We start from the raw sequence: 14232 nt of genomic DNA on the forward strand, positions 1-14232 counted from the left end.
GCATTTGCCATTATTGGAGGACCTCAATTACATGTGTCACTGACTGCACACAGTAGAGGACACATTGCTCTGATGGTTATGTGACTTGTGTTGCCACTGCAGCGTAATTTGATCAGGTTCAGAAGTGCTTTTTGGACTTGTTTTGAAGTACTGAATTCTCTCCCTTGCCTCCTCCATTCAATTTCTATTTTCCTTCTTCTGCCAAGAGAAAATTCTTCTTATTGAGAAATTCTCATTTGGAAATAATTCTTGTGTCTTTCTTTTTCCAATTTAGATGCTATGTTTTGGAGTCTAAAATCAGAAACTGTGAAATGTTCTTTGATGTGATTTGCAATTTGTCTTCCCCTCTGAGGACTGACACTTCCTCTGTGACAAAGCACCCTGGTGAATGTGACGTGCAACTCAGGCTAAAGGCTCTTGTGCTCTAGTTTGATGGATGCCATTCACTTGTGGTGTTTTTTGGGTTTTTTGTTTGCTTTGCTTTTCTTAGCCTTTTTTTTTTTTTTAATAAAAGTCTTTCATTGTTCATTATATCAATTTTTAGATTTTAAAATATGCTAATCATTCTTGTGAGAATTTTCACCAAAACCTGGGTAAAGAGGCATCCAGCATTAGGGTTAAAGGCTGCCATCTATATTTATGTGGCATCTCATTCTAGATATGAATGGACTGAAGCTGAAATCAGCCAAGTATCTCAGTTGGGTGCATTTGTAGAAGTTCTGACAATAGCTGAGCCTGAAGCTGACAGACAGCAAGTACTATTTTTACCTCAGGAAACTTTGAAGACACTTTGCTGTGACTTCAGTTTCTGCTTCAAAGTTGAGAAATGTCCAGACTTCTGTTGAAGAAAAGAAGACTGAGGCTGTCCCAGGGTCAGCTGTCTGTGACAAAACTATTTCCTAATACTAACAGTGTGGTTTTAATCTTTCTGCTCAGAGCCAATGATTTGGATGTGCTCTGATAACTGATCCATTTAGTGCTCCTGGTATAAGCCTTCTGAAAAATGAGATTTAAGAGCTTTTTCACCTTTGGTTCAAGTTTTGGTACGGGTAATATCTGATTACTCAAGTGCAGTTATTCTGTATATATTTATGCCACATTTCTGTAATGCAAGCTCTGGGAATTACTTCCCAGGTTTTTCATAAAAACATCCTTCCCAGATTTGAGGGTGTGTTCACTGGAGCTTCTACATCTACTGGCAAGGGATGATTTAAATTTGATGTATTTGAATGTGAAAAGTGTTTTGGTAATAGGTAGTGAAAGATATGGCCAAAAGTAAAATTTGGCCTCTGCATAATTACATATGAAAATTTAAAAAAGGGTTAATTAAGAAACATTAAAGAAAAAAAAAGAAGCAAGAAATAGAAAGACCCCAGGACCGCCAAGAAGTAAGACATTGAGTATAACTTGCAAAGACATCAGTATGTATTGAATTAATTGTGTTTTGAAGTCCTTTTTCTAATAATAGTTCATGTTATCCTGCTGCTGTGGGATGTCATTGCTAAATCATTCTTTTTTGTTTATTCACAGACCCCGCAGCCAGTTGAAAACTACATCAGTGAAGGAGAGTTTGAAGACGATCTGAGTTCTTCTACCCCAAGCACGACGGAGCTGGAGGTCCGTGGATCCAGCCAAGAAACAGATGAAGATTATTTTGAAACCGTGTCACATCAGAGTGGATCTTTGTCAGATGTAAAAACTGAGCCTTATGAGAGTGCATCAGACACAGAATCCCTTTCCAGTGACATAACTGGGAATGCTTGCTCAGATTCAAACTGCCTGTTTACTGAAAAAAACCCCCTGTGCTGCAATCTTCCCAAAGAAAAGGCAGAAACCTTCCATGAACTGAAGAGCTCCAGGCAACCAGAGTTCACCCAGCATGTACAGCTAGAATTGTCCTCCAAAATAAAAGAAGCACCAAGCAAAACTGAATTTGGCATCCAGTTTGCAGAGTTAGAGGGTGAAGAACTGGGTGATGAAGAGCTAACGTTATCCAGTGATAATTCCATCACAGAGAGCCAAGGCTATGAAGAGAGCATTTTATCACAGGCAAAGAGAAAGTCTGGAACAGCACTGCAGAGTAAGGCAGAGTTAGAAAGCAGGGAAGTGCAGTCCTCTACCAATTCAGTATTTACAGAAAACAATGCTACAAGACTGAAGGAACATCCTGCAGCATTTAGCATTGCCTGCTTCAAAGCAAACTCAGAAAGTTGTTTGATTTTTCCTGGGGTACAGCAGTTTTCCTTCCGGTCAGATGCAGCACCAAGCTGTAGTTTGCCTAATCTTCATTTTGAAACAAATGGGCCTAACTGTAAAAGTGACACTGAGACATCTGACTGTAAGTGTGAATTAGAGTCTATGTCCAGTATAAAATGCAGCAGGAGGAATTCAGCTGACAGTGAGGACACTTCAGATAAAAGGATAAAACATGGAAGTACAGAGACCATGCTGACATCAGATTCGCTCTTCTACCAGAGTTGCTTCAACCCAAAACCTCAGCTACCATGCACAAGGTCAGAGATTACAGAAAGTAAAACATGGCACAGTGCACCTGAAAATATCAATGCTCAAAGGGAAACAGAATGTGTGGTGAGCTGTATTCACCCAACACACAAATTTAGATGGTCATGTTCCACATTACATCTTCAAGAGCTGGATTTTGAATACACTTGGAAAAACTTAGGAAGGGTAACTGTAAGCCCTGAAAAGGCTATAGAAATAGAGGGCCAGTTTGGCATAAAAAGATCTCTTCTTGATACTGACACAGACTCAAAGGTGTGTCAGGTTTCCCAACCACCAGCAGCTCCCCAGTGCATTGATAATTTGCACTCTAAATCAGAGACATGTGGCCTTAGCCCACAGCCAGCTGGTACTTGTGCTGACAGCTTAACATGGAGTGATGCTTGTGAGGACAATCCAAAGCAAAAGGAAAAATCCTCTTCCCTGGATTGTGGTCCAGGGACAATAAGTGCTGAGGAACTGACAAAAAACGAGCACAAAGCTGAAAGAGATCTGGAAGCAAACAGGTTCTCATGTGATACTGATGTTGAATTAGACACTGGTGACACTGAGAGCCCTGCAGCTTCACATGCAGGTGTTCCTGCTGGTGTGGAAAGCAGAGACTGTGATTGTTGTGTAAACTGTGTTTCCAGTAGTGCAATACAGCACAAACATTTGAAGGAGAATGGCCTTGAATCTGAGCTGTCAGATATGGAGATTGTGGCAGGAGAAAGATGGGCAGATGATTCTTCTGGTCTTGGCTTTGGTTGGAAAGTCCTGGATACTGCAACACAACCAGATGGCAGTGACAGAGGGGCAGAGCATGGAGAGTCAGTGCAACAAAATGCAAGTTGCAAAACCGGTGCCTTAAGGAGCCACTCAGAGCTAGGAACAAATGAACATCCTATTCATAAAGAAAAGGATGAAGAGAGTGTCTTTGCTGTTGACAGGACTCCCAGATCAGATTATATAAGGCAGGGAAGGGATTTAATGGCTACTCCAGAATTAAAGCCTGCCCCAATTATAGTCTCTGTAGAGGAGAAAGGATTACAGTCCAAAACACTGAATGATAACCTTCCTACTAAAGTGGTAGCTGAAACATTGGGAAATGGAATGAGCAAGGATTTGCTGTCTCCTCCTCATACTGTCAGTAAAGCTCATGGCGAGCCAGAAAGAGTTCTGAGTGAAAGCTGGAAGTGTGAAGAACTAATTCTGGCCACCCACCCCATTCCTGGCAGTGCAGAGGTACTCTCTGGTAGGGATGCAGCTGAAGTAAAACCAGAAATTTCAGAAGAGAAAAGAGGGAAAACAGAATCAGTTTCATCCTTAGGGTTCACCTGTAGTAATTCTGCAGTAGCAAGTACAAAATTGGAATTCAGGAATGTTGCTGTAACACTAGGTAGTGATACACTTCTTGCAGAAATTCAGACAGATCCATGTGAAAAATCACTCATAAAATCCCCCAGAGGAGGTGGTGTGAGGCTCTCTGAGGATGAGCCCTGCAGGGCAAGGGCACTGGTGACTGATGCAGTGACACTTGAAGCCAGCAGCAGTGTAAGCAGTGTGTGCCAGGGACATGGTGCTGGTGTCAGCCTTGAAAGGACCAGCCCTGTAAAATCACAGGGGAGAAGTGGTGTGATGGCCTTTGAGGAAGAGCCCTGCAGAACAAAGAGGGGTTTTGAATTCAGGACAGAACAGTTAGGAAAGTCAGGCTTTAGAAACCCTGGAGGAAGCAATGATCAGGTGTCTAAGGAAGAGGAATTCAAAGCACATCGAAGCACAGAGGAAGGTTTGAATATTACCAGGGCAGTGACAGTGGAAATGAGCAGCAGTGTAAGCAGTGTGTGGCAGGGAGATGGTGCTGGTGTCAGCCTTCAAGGGCCCAGCATGGTCTCTAAACAAGCAGTAGGCAGGCAAGGAAAGGAAATCTCTAATGGCTCAAAGGAAGAAACAGGTATTTGTGAAGAACCCTCTCCTAGGGAAGGAAAGGAGGGCTCTCCTGCAGGAGACACCTCTAGCCCCAGCAAAGACAGTGCACTGAGTCTGGATGTGTCTGATGTCTTTGATGAGTCTCTCAACAGGGAGACCCACAGCACTTTCATGCTGGGCCTTGACAGTGTAAGCACCTGCAGCACCAACAGCGAGGAACTGGATGAGAACTCATCCCACATCCTGGGGAGTAACAGCAGTCTTCATAAAGTTGTACAAAAGCCATCAAAGAATGAGAATAGTGGGAAAGTTTCCAGGTTTTTAGTATTCCCAAAAATGACATCTTTCAAGAAAACTAAGCCTGCCTCATGGGAAAATCAAGGAAGCAGCAATATCTTTGGAAGCAAGGCAAAGATGGAAGAGCTGGATGTTGGGAAAGATGATGAAGACACTGCAAGTTTATTGTCTTTCAGAAGTTGTTCTTCTGGTTTAGTCTTCCACAGGAAGGAAAGCTACACCTCTGAGTACTCAGATGATGATGATTTATTTTATGAGAAACCTGCAGGATTTTTCAACAGATTAAGCCTGAGGAAGGCCTCTGGCTCTGGTCGGATACTGATGGAAGATGTAGATCGACAAGTTTCAGGTTCATCTGAAAACAATGACAGTGAAACTGTGGAGCATTCAGGGATTAAAAAATCATTCCCTGAAAATGAACACAAAAGAAACAAAACCCCTGAGGGTAAGAAATTCAGGACGAGGTTGGCCTTGGCACACAAATCCCTCTCAAGCTTATTTGAGTCTAGATGTCCAGAAAAGGAAAACACTGAGCAAAGCTCAAAAGCATCAGTGAAAAATGAAAAGGAGAAAGCCAAACTTCGCCATAGCACCTGGAAAGCTTTACTAAAAAGCAAGGAGGCAGATGGACTAAAAAGACCTGTATTAGTAAGTTTATCATCCACACAGGAGAGTCTTAATGCAACTGGTGGCCACGTGTTAACACCAGAGGAGCGACAGCATAGTTCCACTTTTTTAAAAACAGAAACAGATAATGGCTCCTTAACAAACTCCAACTATTTTGACAGCTCTGTGGAGCCTGTTGATGTCTCTTTACCTGTGCGTGTGTGGAGAAGACGAATACAGTCCCATGACTTGGGTATCAGATACTCACAGAGTTCAGACTGTGATGAACAGCAGGAGGTTCTGAGCAACAGTTTAAATACTTCTCTAGAGGAATACTGGATGAAATCTCCATTTAGCCCCACTGACTTGCAGCTGGCATTTAGTCAGTCAAGTCCATCATGTCCCCAGCTCTCCAGTTCTGATGGTAAAGACATGCCTTGTAGGCCCATGAGTCCCAAACCTCAGAGTTCACGATCCACTTCCCAGCACAAGAACTTCCGTTATCCTGGGCGAGTATGTGCCGCTTCCATGATCTCTCTTGGGAGCAGCTCTGCAGTGGAAAGCAGTCTGGAGGCTCCTGAGAGACCGAAGACTCTGAAACCCAGAGGAAGTCTCTTACACTCTTTGGATGACTTCCAGAGGGATGACAGTGGCATAAGCAGTCAATCCCAGATCAGCTTAAACACAGCTTCTTCCATTAGTGACATGCTCCGAGATGAGGTGAGTTTTGTCATGGAATGATCAGGGAGTGGTTGGGTTTGCTGTCTTTTGCTTTACTATGGTTTAGGAATTCCAGTGAAACTCTTCAATGGCTCAATGGCTTGTTGGTTAGATGAGTGCATAAATATTCCTCTTGGTCTAAGATAGGTGGCACTACTATCTTTCTGTTTCTGTTCAAGACTGTATGAATTGATGAGCTCTTAAAGGGAGGATTTGCTACAAAAACCTGAAGGAATGGAGCAATTACAACACCATTAAAGATTGTACAGACATCATCCTGTGTTCATCTCCAGTGTTAAGCTGAGTTTTAGCCCTCTTAAGGCAGAATTGAGCCTTGTAACTGGTGTATAGTAAGTAAGTTTCTCATTGTGAAAGGCAGCAAAGATATCAAGTCCTATGGCTAGCAGTCACTTTTTAAGAAGTAAAATCACTTTCTTTAGACAATGAGTAGCTATCTTTTGAAGTACCATGTGTCTTTTGCAGTCACCACAAGTACCTTTTGGTTGCTACTAGAAGTCTGCTTTTGCCTTTTCTATGGCAGACAGAAAAAAGCCCCAAACTGTAGGCTCAGGGTCTCATTTCCATGTCGTATTTTGTTCTAATCCAGGTAACACATTAAATCTTTTGCACAGGCTGAATCTCATGGAACAGATTGGATCTTCAGTAGGGATTTAATGATTGGCAGAGACCTCTAAAAGCAGAGACTTCCTCCATCAGTAGGCTTTTAATCCCAGAGAGGATTTCCCAAGTTGTAAGTGGCTAGGAGCTTAGGAATCTCTTTCAGTGGCTAAGCACAACCCCCCAGAGTGACTGAGACTGAGCTGTAACTGAGACCCCAGAACATGCCTTGACCATGCTACTTTTTCAGCATTATTACTGATAAGTTTTGACATTAAGAAATGGGAGAATAATTTTTTTGAGCAGATTGTCAAAAGTGGCACTTGAGAGAGTGCATGAAGTTTTGCATACCCGAAGCAGACAATTTTCAGAGGGTTCATTAATCTGGAACCACTTGATCAATTAATAACAGCTGAGAGCTGCTTGTGTTCAACTCCAATGAGCAAATGAGCCTCACAGAGCTTTTGCTGCTGTGGCCTTTTGCCTCTCACATTTCAGCTTCCATTAAACCTTTAAGGTACCCTCCAAGATGGTCTTATCCTGCCCTTTCCCCATACATTTTTACAGAAACTCCCTGTTTTTTGTATAGAAACAAACTAAGATAGGCAGAACCATTGCTTTATCAGCCAAGTCTTGAAAACCTCCATAGCTGAAGGTTTCACTGCCTCTCTGGGAAACATAGTCCTTGAGAATTTTTTTTTTCCTAATGCCCAACAAGAACTTTCCAAACTGAAGTTTCTGGCCACTCTCTTGTGGTGTTCTCTGGCACTATTAAGAAGAGCTTGGTTCCATTATCCACACAAATACAAAATTATTGATGACTACTCTTACACTGCCTTTAGTGCCCTCTTATCAGCTTGAATAAACCCAGCTCTCTCAACCTCTCCTCATATTCCCAAATGAAAGTGTTTTGGTTGATTGGTTTGGGGTTTTTCTCTAAAGCTGTCTGGAATCCAAAGAAGTGTTTGGGTGTCAGTATGAGAAGTGAGAGCTGTAGTATCAGAATTCCAGGGGGGGGAAAGGGGAAGAGAATTAGCTTTATTCCCTACTGTGCTTAGCTTTATTTGAAAATCTTTTGTTCCATGGGCATCAGCTTAACCTACAAACTTAATACTGCACACTGCATTCCAAACAAGAGACTGCAGCCTAGGAAAAAGCAAGAGATTTGGACTATACACACTGTCAACAGATGAAGCCTCTCAGAGGATGAATAAAATCATTGACCTGTAAATTACAGCTCAAAAGAACATCTAGAAAAGAATGTAGAGATGAGGCATGTGTAAAGCCTTGAAAAGGCAAGTCTACATGCTATAATGTAAGCATTAGGAGCAAATAAATAATTACTTAAATTGATTGTAGATTAAATTATTCAAAGAAAACCATAAAAAATTTAAATGGCATCTAAGACATATAAAACCAGTTTCATTTTCCTGATTTTTCTGGAGGCTGCAGAGTATGATATCTGAATTTGGACAAATGGAGCTGGAATCTAGAAATTAATGCAAATGTCCCAGCTTTCAAAACACAACATCAAATATATTAAAATAGATAGAGATTGAATTATTTCCCTTTTCATGCTGTTGTGAAATGTAGTAGCTGCTTTCTAAAGAGATCATAAAATTCAGTTTATTGGTGAATTTGAAGAAAAGTCTTTTTCTGTTCCACATGAGTGAAGACATTAGTGCAAAACGTATCTGTAATAGTGAAGCTCTTGAGCTCACTTCCCATTGTGCCCTCCAAGATGGGGATTTGTATTTATTCTCCAGCCCCAGGCAGGTATTTTTATGGCAGTGTCAGAATTATCTGTGTTAGTGTTGTGCCAAACTGCACTGGATCAGCTCACCCTGGACAGTCTGGCTGCCACTCAGGTAAGTAACTCATCCGAGCCTGGTGGAGCACACACCAGCCCCTCTCTCATTTTTGCTAATGGTTAACATTCTCTCTGTTTCCTCCAGAACAAAGATTTTATGCTGAAAACAGCAAAACAGAACCATTACCAGTTTGCCCATCTGCCAGGCTCTTCACTACATGTTTAATTAATCTGTTCATGGCACAATTTTACTTGCATAATTGTGTTACTCAGCAGACAAGAGCAAACTGTCCTAAAATGTCCCATGTTTGGAATTCACGTGTTCTTCTCTTTGCTCCTGTCCAGTGAGGTGAGGTTAGGCACAAAACACCTTTTCCACACAATCTATTCTTTCTAGACTGTGGCATGTCTTACAAGGGGCAAAGAAGAATTGACCTGGAATTGTTGCTTAGTTGAAAATAGATAGGAAGTGCCTGTGATGGTTTGAGGGTTGTTTTATTTGGGTTCTTCAAGTGATCTGTGAGAATCTGGATGGATACTATTGTCAGGACACAGGATTTTTTTTGTCATGAGACTCCCGAGTTCACTCATTCCCCAGTGTTGTTATCTCCTACCTGAAATATTATTGAGTATCACACTGATGCTACCTGGAGTAGTAGCTGGTTGCCTGAGGGAACACTTGATTTCAAGTTGTTCTAGTATAAAAACTGTAATTTTGTGCAACCACTCAAATGGGGGTGAAGGACAAAGCTGTGAAATTCCTTACTTTTGGCCCAGCATCAAACAAATAAAATGGAAAGTGTAAAGAGCACATCAGGAAGCACAGGGCTTAATATATCAGACCTACAAAGCCTTTTCACATTGTACAACTGAAGTACAGTTGGAAAACCAGAGACAGACAAGAGATCATTTTTCTATTTTCAGAGACATGGTCTGTCTTTGTAAACAATATTATACAGACAGAGTGACCTAAATCCTGCTGGAATGTCAGTGTGATATGCCATCTAAAATGAGGGTGAACAGGGCACCGTCCTGAGCACAGGGAGTGTTTATTGCACCCTCAAAGGATGGCAGAGCTGCTGCTTCAGGGTGGAGTGCTCCTAAGTGTTTTCTTCTGACTAGTTCTGTGGCTGAGTAACAGGGCTTTGCCATCTTCTGTTCAAACTGACTTGAAGCAAACAAAATTTCCATCCAACAAACCCTGTGTTTTCACCTGCAGTGTGTAAAACAGGAGTCTAAACAGCCATGTCAAACAGCACCTGGAAAGAGGCCAAATAAGAAATGGGTTCCCCATCGCAAAAGGAGGCCCCCCCGGGTCCCACCATGCCCTGTCTCCACCCTGGAGAGCAGAGCCCGCAGGCTCTCCTTCCTTGCTCCAGATGAGAAAGCCAAGGAGATTCCAGAGAGGAGGAGGAAGAGACCCAAACCCCTCTATAAGTGCTTCAGCTTCGATGATGTTTGGATGGAGAGGAATCAAAAAAGGAAGCTAGAGAAGGAGACACAGCCAGAGGGAGGGGTTCAATTGCAGCATCTCCCACAGGACCCCTCACAAGTAAGAAGCCGTGCACCGACCTTCTTGTTCCCTGGCATTGTCTTCCTCTCTGCTCCGCCTGCCTTTCTTTGCTGTCATCATATTCCTGTCCTTACCCTTTGTCTGGTACCACTTCTGTCAGTGTTTCTGTGGGCCTGGTACTCTGTGGAGACTGCAGAAACACTAAACTGGCCCTTGAGTGATAACCTCTGAAGGTGGTGGGTTTCTCAGCTTCTGAAATCAAACAGTTCGTGCCTTGCGAGATGTTGGAAATAGAATGCAAGAGAATCAGGTTGCTTTGTGAGCTGAGTGATGGGGAAGGCAAAGAGCAAATCAAAGTTTCCTTAAATCAATATAAATTAAACTGATGAAATCTCCTTCTGTGCCCTGTGGTGTTGCCCTATTATAACTTTAATAACAGACTTCTAAATTAGACTTCCCTTGTATCTGAGGCCAACTCCACAACTCCTACTGAAGCAAATTCCTGCTGTGAAACACTCAAGAGAACATTGCCATTGGATTTGTAGCTATTAATATTCTCCTCTCCACTGAGGGAGACCTTCAGTTCAGCATTATGATTGCTTGTGAAAAACTTTGTGGCTGTTGTGACTCACACTGATGGCATCTGTTACTTTTGGAGTCAGAGCTAAGGTCTGTTCCCTTCAGGGAGAGTCACAAATCTCTGTCCAAGAGCCAAAATTAGCCTTAATACATACAAAAGAATACTTCCCTAATACTTCTGGGGAAAAAAGACATGAGATCAAGGGATGCTCTATGAAGCCTCTCACAATAATATTGAGAAAGTTTCTGATCAAGCTTGAAATCACGTAGCAGCTACTCAAATAAAAGCTTACCTCAGGGGTTTCTGTTTTGGTCTGTTATCTGTATTGGTTTCCCATTCTCTTTGTTCTCCTGGTTGCCTGTCTCTTGTTGTTATTACATTAATGTTATTACAATTTTGGAGAGGAGATGAGGCCTCAGTAGTCCTGTCACCACTTGAGAATATGCTTGAGCTTATGTGCACAGATAGTTCTGTGAATGGTGAAGGGGAAACTTTGGCTTGCCCAGGGAAAACCTGTCCACCTGGGAGAGCTCCCATCAAACTGACAGACACCTGGGACAGTGAGCCAGGGCAATCCCAGAAACAGGGCTTCTGAAAACTGCCCCCCATTCTCTTCTTCTCAAGGAAAGAGATTAAAAATCTGTGCTATTTTGTATGTTTTGGGCTCTTCAACACAAAGTGTTGCCAGTTGCTGCGTGGATGAGTGCTGGATATGATTCTCTGGTGTGCTTCCCACTCTCAGTTCAATGAGGATGCTCCCCTGGCTCAGCTCCCTACTACCTATGTGATGGAGACAATGAGTATTGCTCTTGAAGTTTATGTGTGTTAGGACAAAAAAAATTTAAAAACTGAATGACTTAGGTTACTTCTCTACCTTGGCTGAAGTTCTGAGTGCTCTTGCTGTGCAGGGATGAGGTGGGCTAGTAAAAGTGAATGCCTGGCTTACACAGGGTCAGGGATTAACAGAAATCAGTGAAACGTACTAAAAATATTTCTCACAATTCCTCGACAAGCATGGGTAGTGATGGAAATCTAGCCCATGCTGCAGGGCATGTGGGCCAGCACTGAGAGCATTGAGGCTGCTAAGAGGAGGGACCAGCTCCCTCAATAGCTTCCCCTGGAGCCATCAGATTACACAGCTTGAATGATGTTTGCTCTGCTGATTGACTGCACATTTGGAGGCTGCCAGAAAACAGCTTCTCCTTTAAGCATTTCCACCCTTATTTTCTGGTGCAAACTTACCTCTAAATTGCAATCAGCTGCAAGATGATGCGCAGCTGCCCCTGTGCCCACGAGGCCTCTCTGAATATTGCCTGCCCAGGGGGCTCTTGGGCCTCAGTTGGTTTTCTGGTTCATTCCTCTCTGGGTAGAAGTGTGTAGGTAGGTTTGGGGTTTACTGATTTTGTCCATTTGTGTTATGTAGGTTATTGACACATTAATCTTTGTAGGCAGGCCAAGAAAGCAAAATGCTTGTTGCAAAATGAGAGGACTGAGGGGATTCAAAGTCTCTCTTTTATGCCCATATAACTGAATTTCTTGGCCTGTGCTTTTTATTTATAATGGTAACCACACAGTGTCATTTTCATAGTATTTTATTCTTTGCAGTGCTCTAGTCCTGTAATAGTGCTGGTTTATTCATACTCCCAAGTGTCTTGGGAGTGCTGTCACAAGCTGAAGTGTTTGAGGGCAGTTTTAGAAGGATGCTAAATCCCTTTTGATAAGAAGGAACAAGTTATCCCAAAATAAGCTCTGTAAGATGTTCATTGTCTGTTGTGGTTTTGTGACTGCAACAAGGGGACTGTATGGGGCTTTGGAGAGCTGAAATTACAAGTCTGATGTTCTCTGACACAGCTGCCTTGGGATGAGTGGCTTTTGTTGTGACAAGTCACATTGTTTTAAGATCAGGTCAGCCCACAAGGTGATGTAATGCTGCAATATTGGGGAAATAACTAAATGGGGCAGAGCAGAGAGGAATTCTTGCTTATTCAAGTGCTGATTTCTGATCCCACTATCATTCAGATCAATGTACAGAGAGGAGCATAATGGAAATATAAGATTACTCTGAGGGCTGACAGTTGGGACAGGGAAAAATGGACAATCAAGAAACTACCTATAAGCTAAACAAAAAAAAAAAAACCAACAAACCCAAAAACATTAAAAACATTTAAAATGGCAGCTCCAAACAATTCTATATATTGTAATTTTTTTTTTTTTGCTTAGGTCCAGTAAGCTGCTCTGCTTCCTTAAATGAGTACAGCTTGTGTAATTTCCCAGTCAAACTCAAAGCTTGACCCAGCCGTCTCTTATAATGAGATGCTGCCAGTAACAAGCTGAGCAGCTTCTGATGTTGGGCCTTAAAGTCTTAATACAACACCCCCCATGTTGCCCACCCCAAGGGGAAGAAGAGAAACATAGCTGTGGATGAATCTATATTCTTTTGCTTGTCCATAGGCTATGCCCTTCACATGGTGATGTGTTTCAGGCTGTAGCCTGGGGCCTTTTCCTTGTTTTTAATGCAGGAGAAGTTCCCTAACTGGAGCAGAGACAATGCCCCAAACCACTGACATATGGAATGCTGTAATGGCAACGGGCTCTCTTTTGGGAATTATTCTTGCTCTGAACTGCCTGTCTATTGCCATGCAGTACTTTCCTGTTTTGACAAAAACTTAAACTCTGGCTCTTAATCTTGATGCTTCTTGAGTGCACAGCAATAGAAGCACAGACATGGCTTCTACGTGCATTTGTTTGAGCACAGTTTGTGCACTGCCAAATTAGAGAGATTCCTAAAAGGCCCATCAGGGGGCTATACCCAGAGGGGGTATCGTGCAGAAAAAGCTCTTTTATTTTGAAAGAGAAAGGAGAAGCAGTGAAAAATAGATCTTTAGCTCATTGCCCTGAGTGTTAGTTCTACAAATCTGATTTTACCCCATCCAAAATAAGAGCAAATGGAGTTTTGTTGTGTAGTACCATGCTTTGAGCACTGTGGACAACTCAGATAGACTTGATAAGAGGGAAATGAATATGCTTTGAAAAGGAGATTTAATGAGAAACATCTCCCCCCAGTGTGCACCTGACAAGGCATGGATATACAACAGAGACCCAGTCTATGCCTGGGGCTGAACTGCTGTGCACAAGAGCATAGAAATAACCTCTGGTAGAAAATACAGGAGAGAGGACCTTTACTATGGTCTGCTCCCTCATTTCTCATCCTCTCCCTTGTAGGTTGTAAAATCCCTGCCCACATGTTGCTAACACTGCTGAAAATGCTTCTTCTCCCGAGTTAGGGTTGTACAAGCTTCCATGCTATAGGATTCAAATGATGCCTGTACCAAAATTTGCTCTGATGTCCCAGGAATTAATAACAATGAAGCCTGCAGTTGTAACAGCCTTAGGCCAGGGTTCTGCTGTCTAGTCTTAAACAGAACAATAATGCTTTCTATCACCTTTCATGTAAATAACCTAGACTTTACCTTTGACATTTTCAGAGCTGTGGCCCAGTAAGCTTGATTTTCACTGTCACCAGAAGAGTGTGTGTTCCCACTGGATCTTTGCTGTGACTTTTCTAGAAAAACAGGCACTGCTCAGGTTAATTTGAACAGGGTTCATGCTATCCCTCAAGAGATGGTGATTTGTGCCAAAGTATTGGCAGTGTTCTCTTTG

The 14232-nt window shown here is 42.4% G+C and overlaps 1 protein-coding gene across 1 annotated transcript in view; it reads left to right on the forward strand.

Moving 5' to 3' along the window:
- ARHGEF4 (Rho guanine nucleotide exchange factor 4) overlaps positions 1–14232 on the forward strand; it is a 204448-nt gene that overhangs the window by 74728 nt on the left and 115488 nt on the right. Inside the window, exons 3-4 of the mRNA XM_085586985.1 lie at positions 1531–6051; positions 9699–10031. Coding sequence (XP_085443111.1) covers positions 2359–6051; positions 9699–10031 — 4026 coding nt within the window. The 5' untranslated portion in view covers positions 1531–2358. The remainder of the gene's footprint in view (positions 1–1530; positions 6052–9698; positions 10032–14232) is intronic.

The sequence above is a fragment of the Lonchura striata genome, chromosome 9 (genome assembly GCF_050655825.1).
Source record: "Lonchura striata isolate lonStrDom1 chromosome 9, ASM5065582v1, whole genome shotgun sequence".
NCBI lineage: Eukaryota > Metazoa > Chordata > Aves > Passeriformes > Estrildidae > Lonchura > Lonchura striata.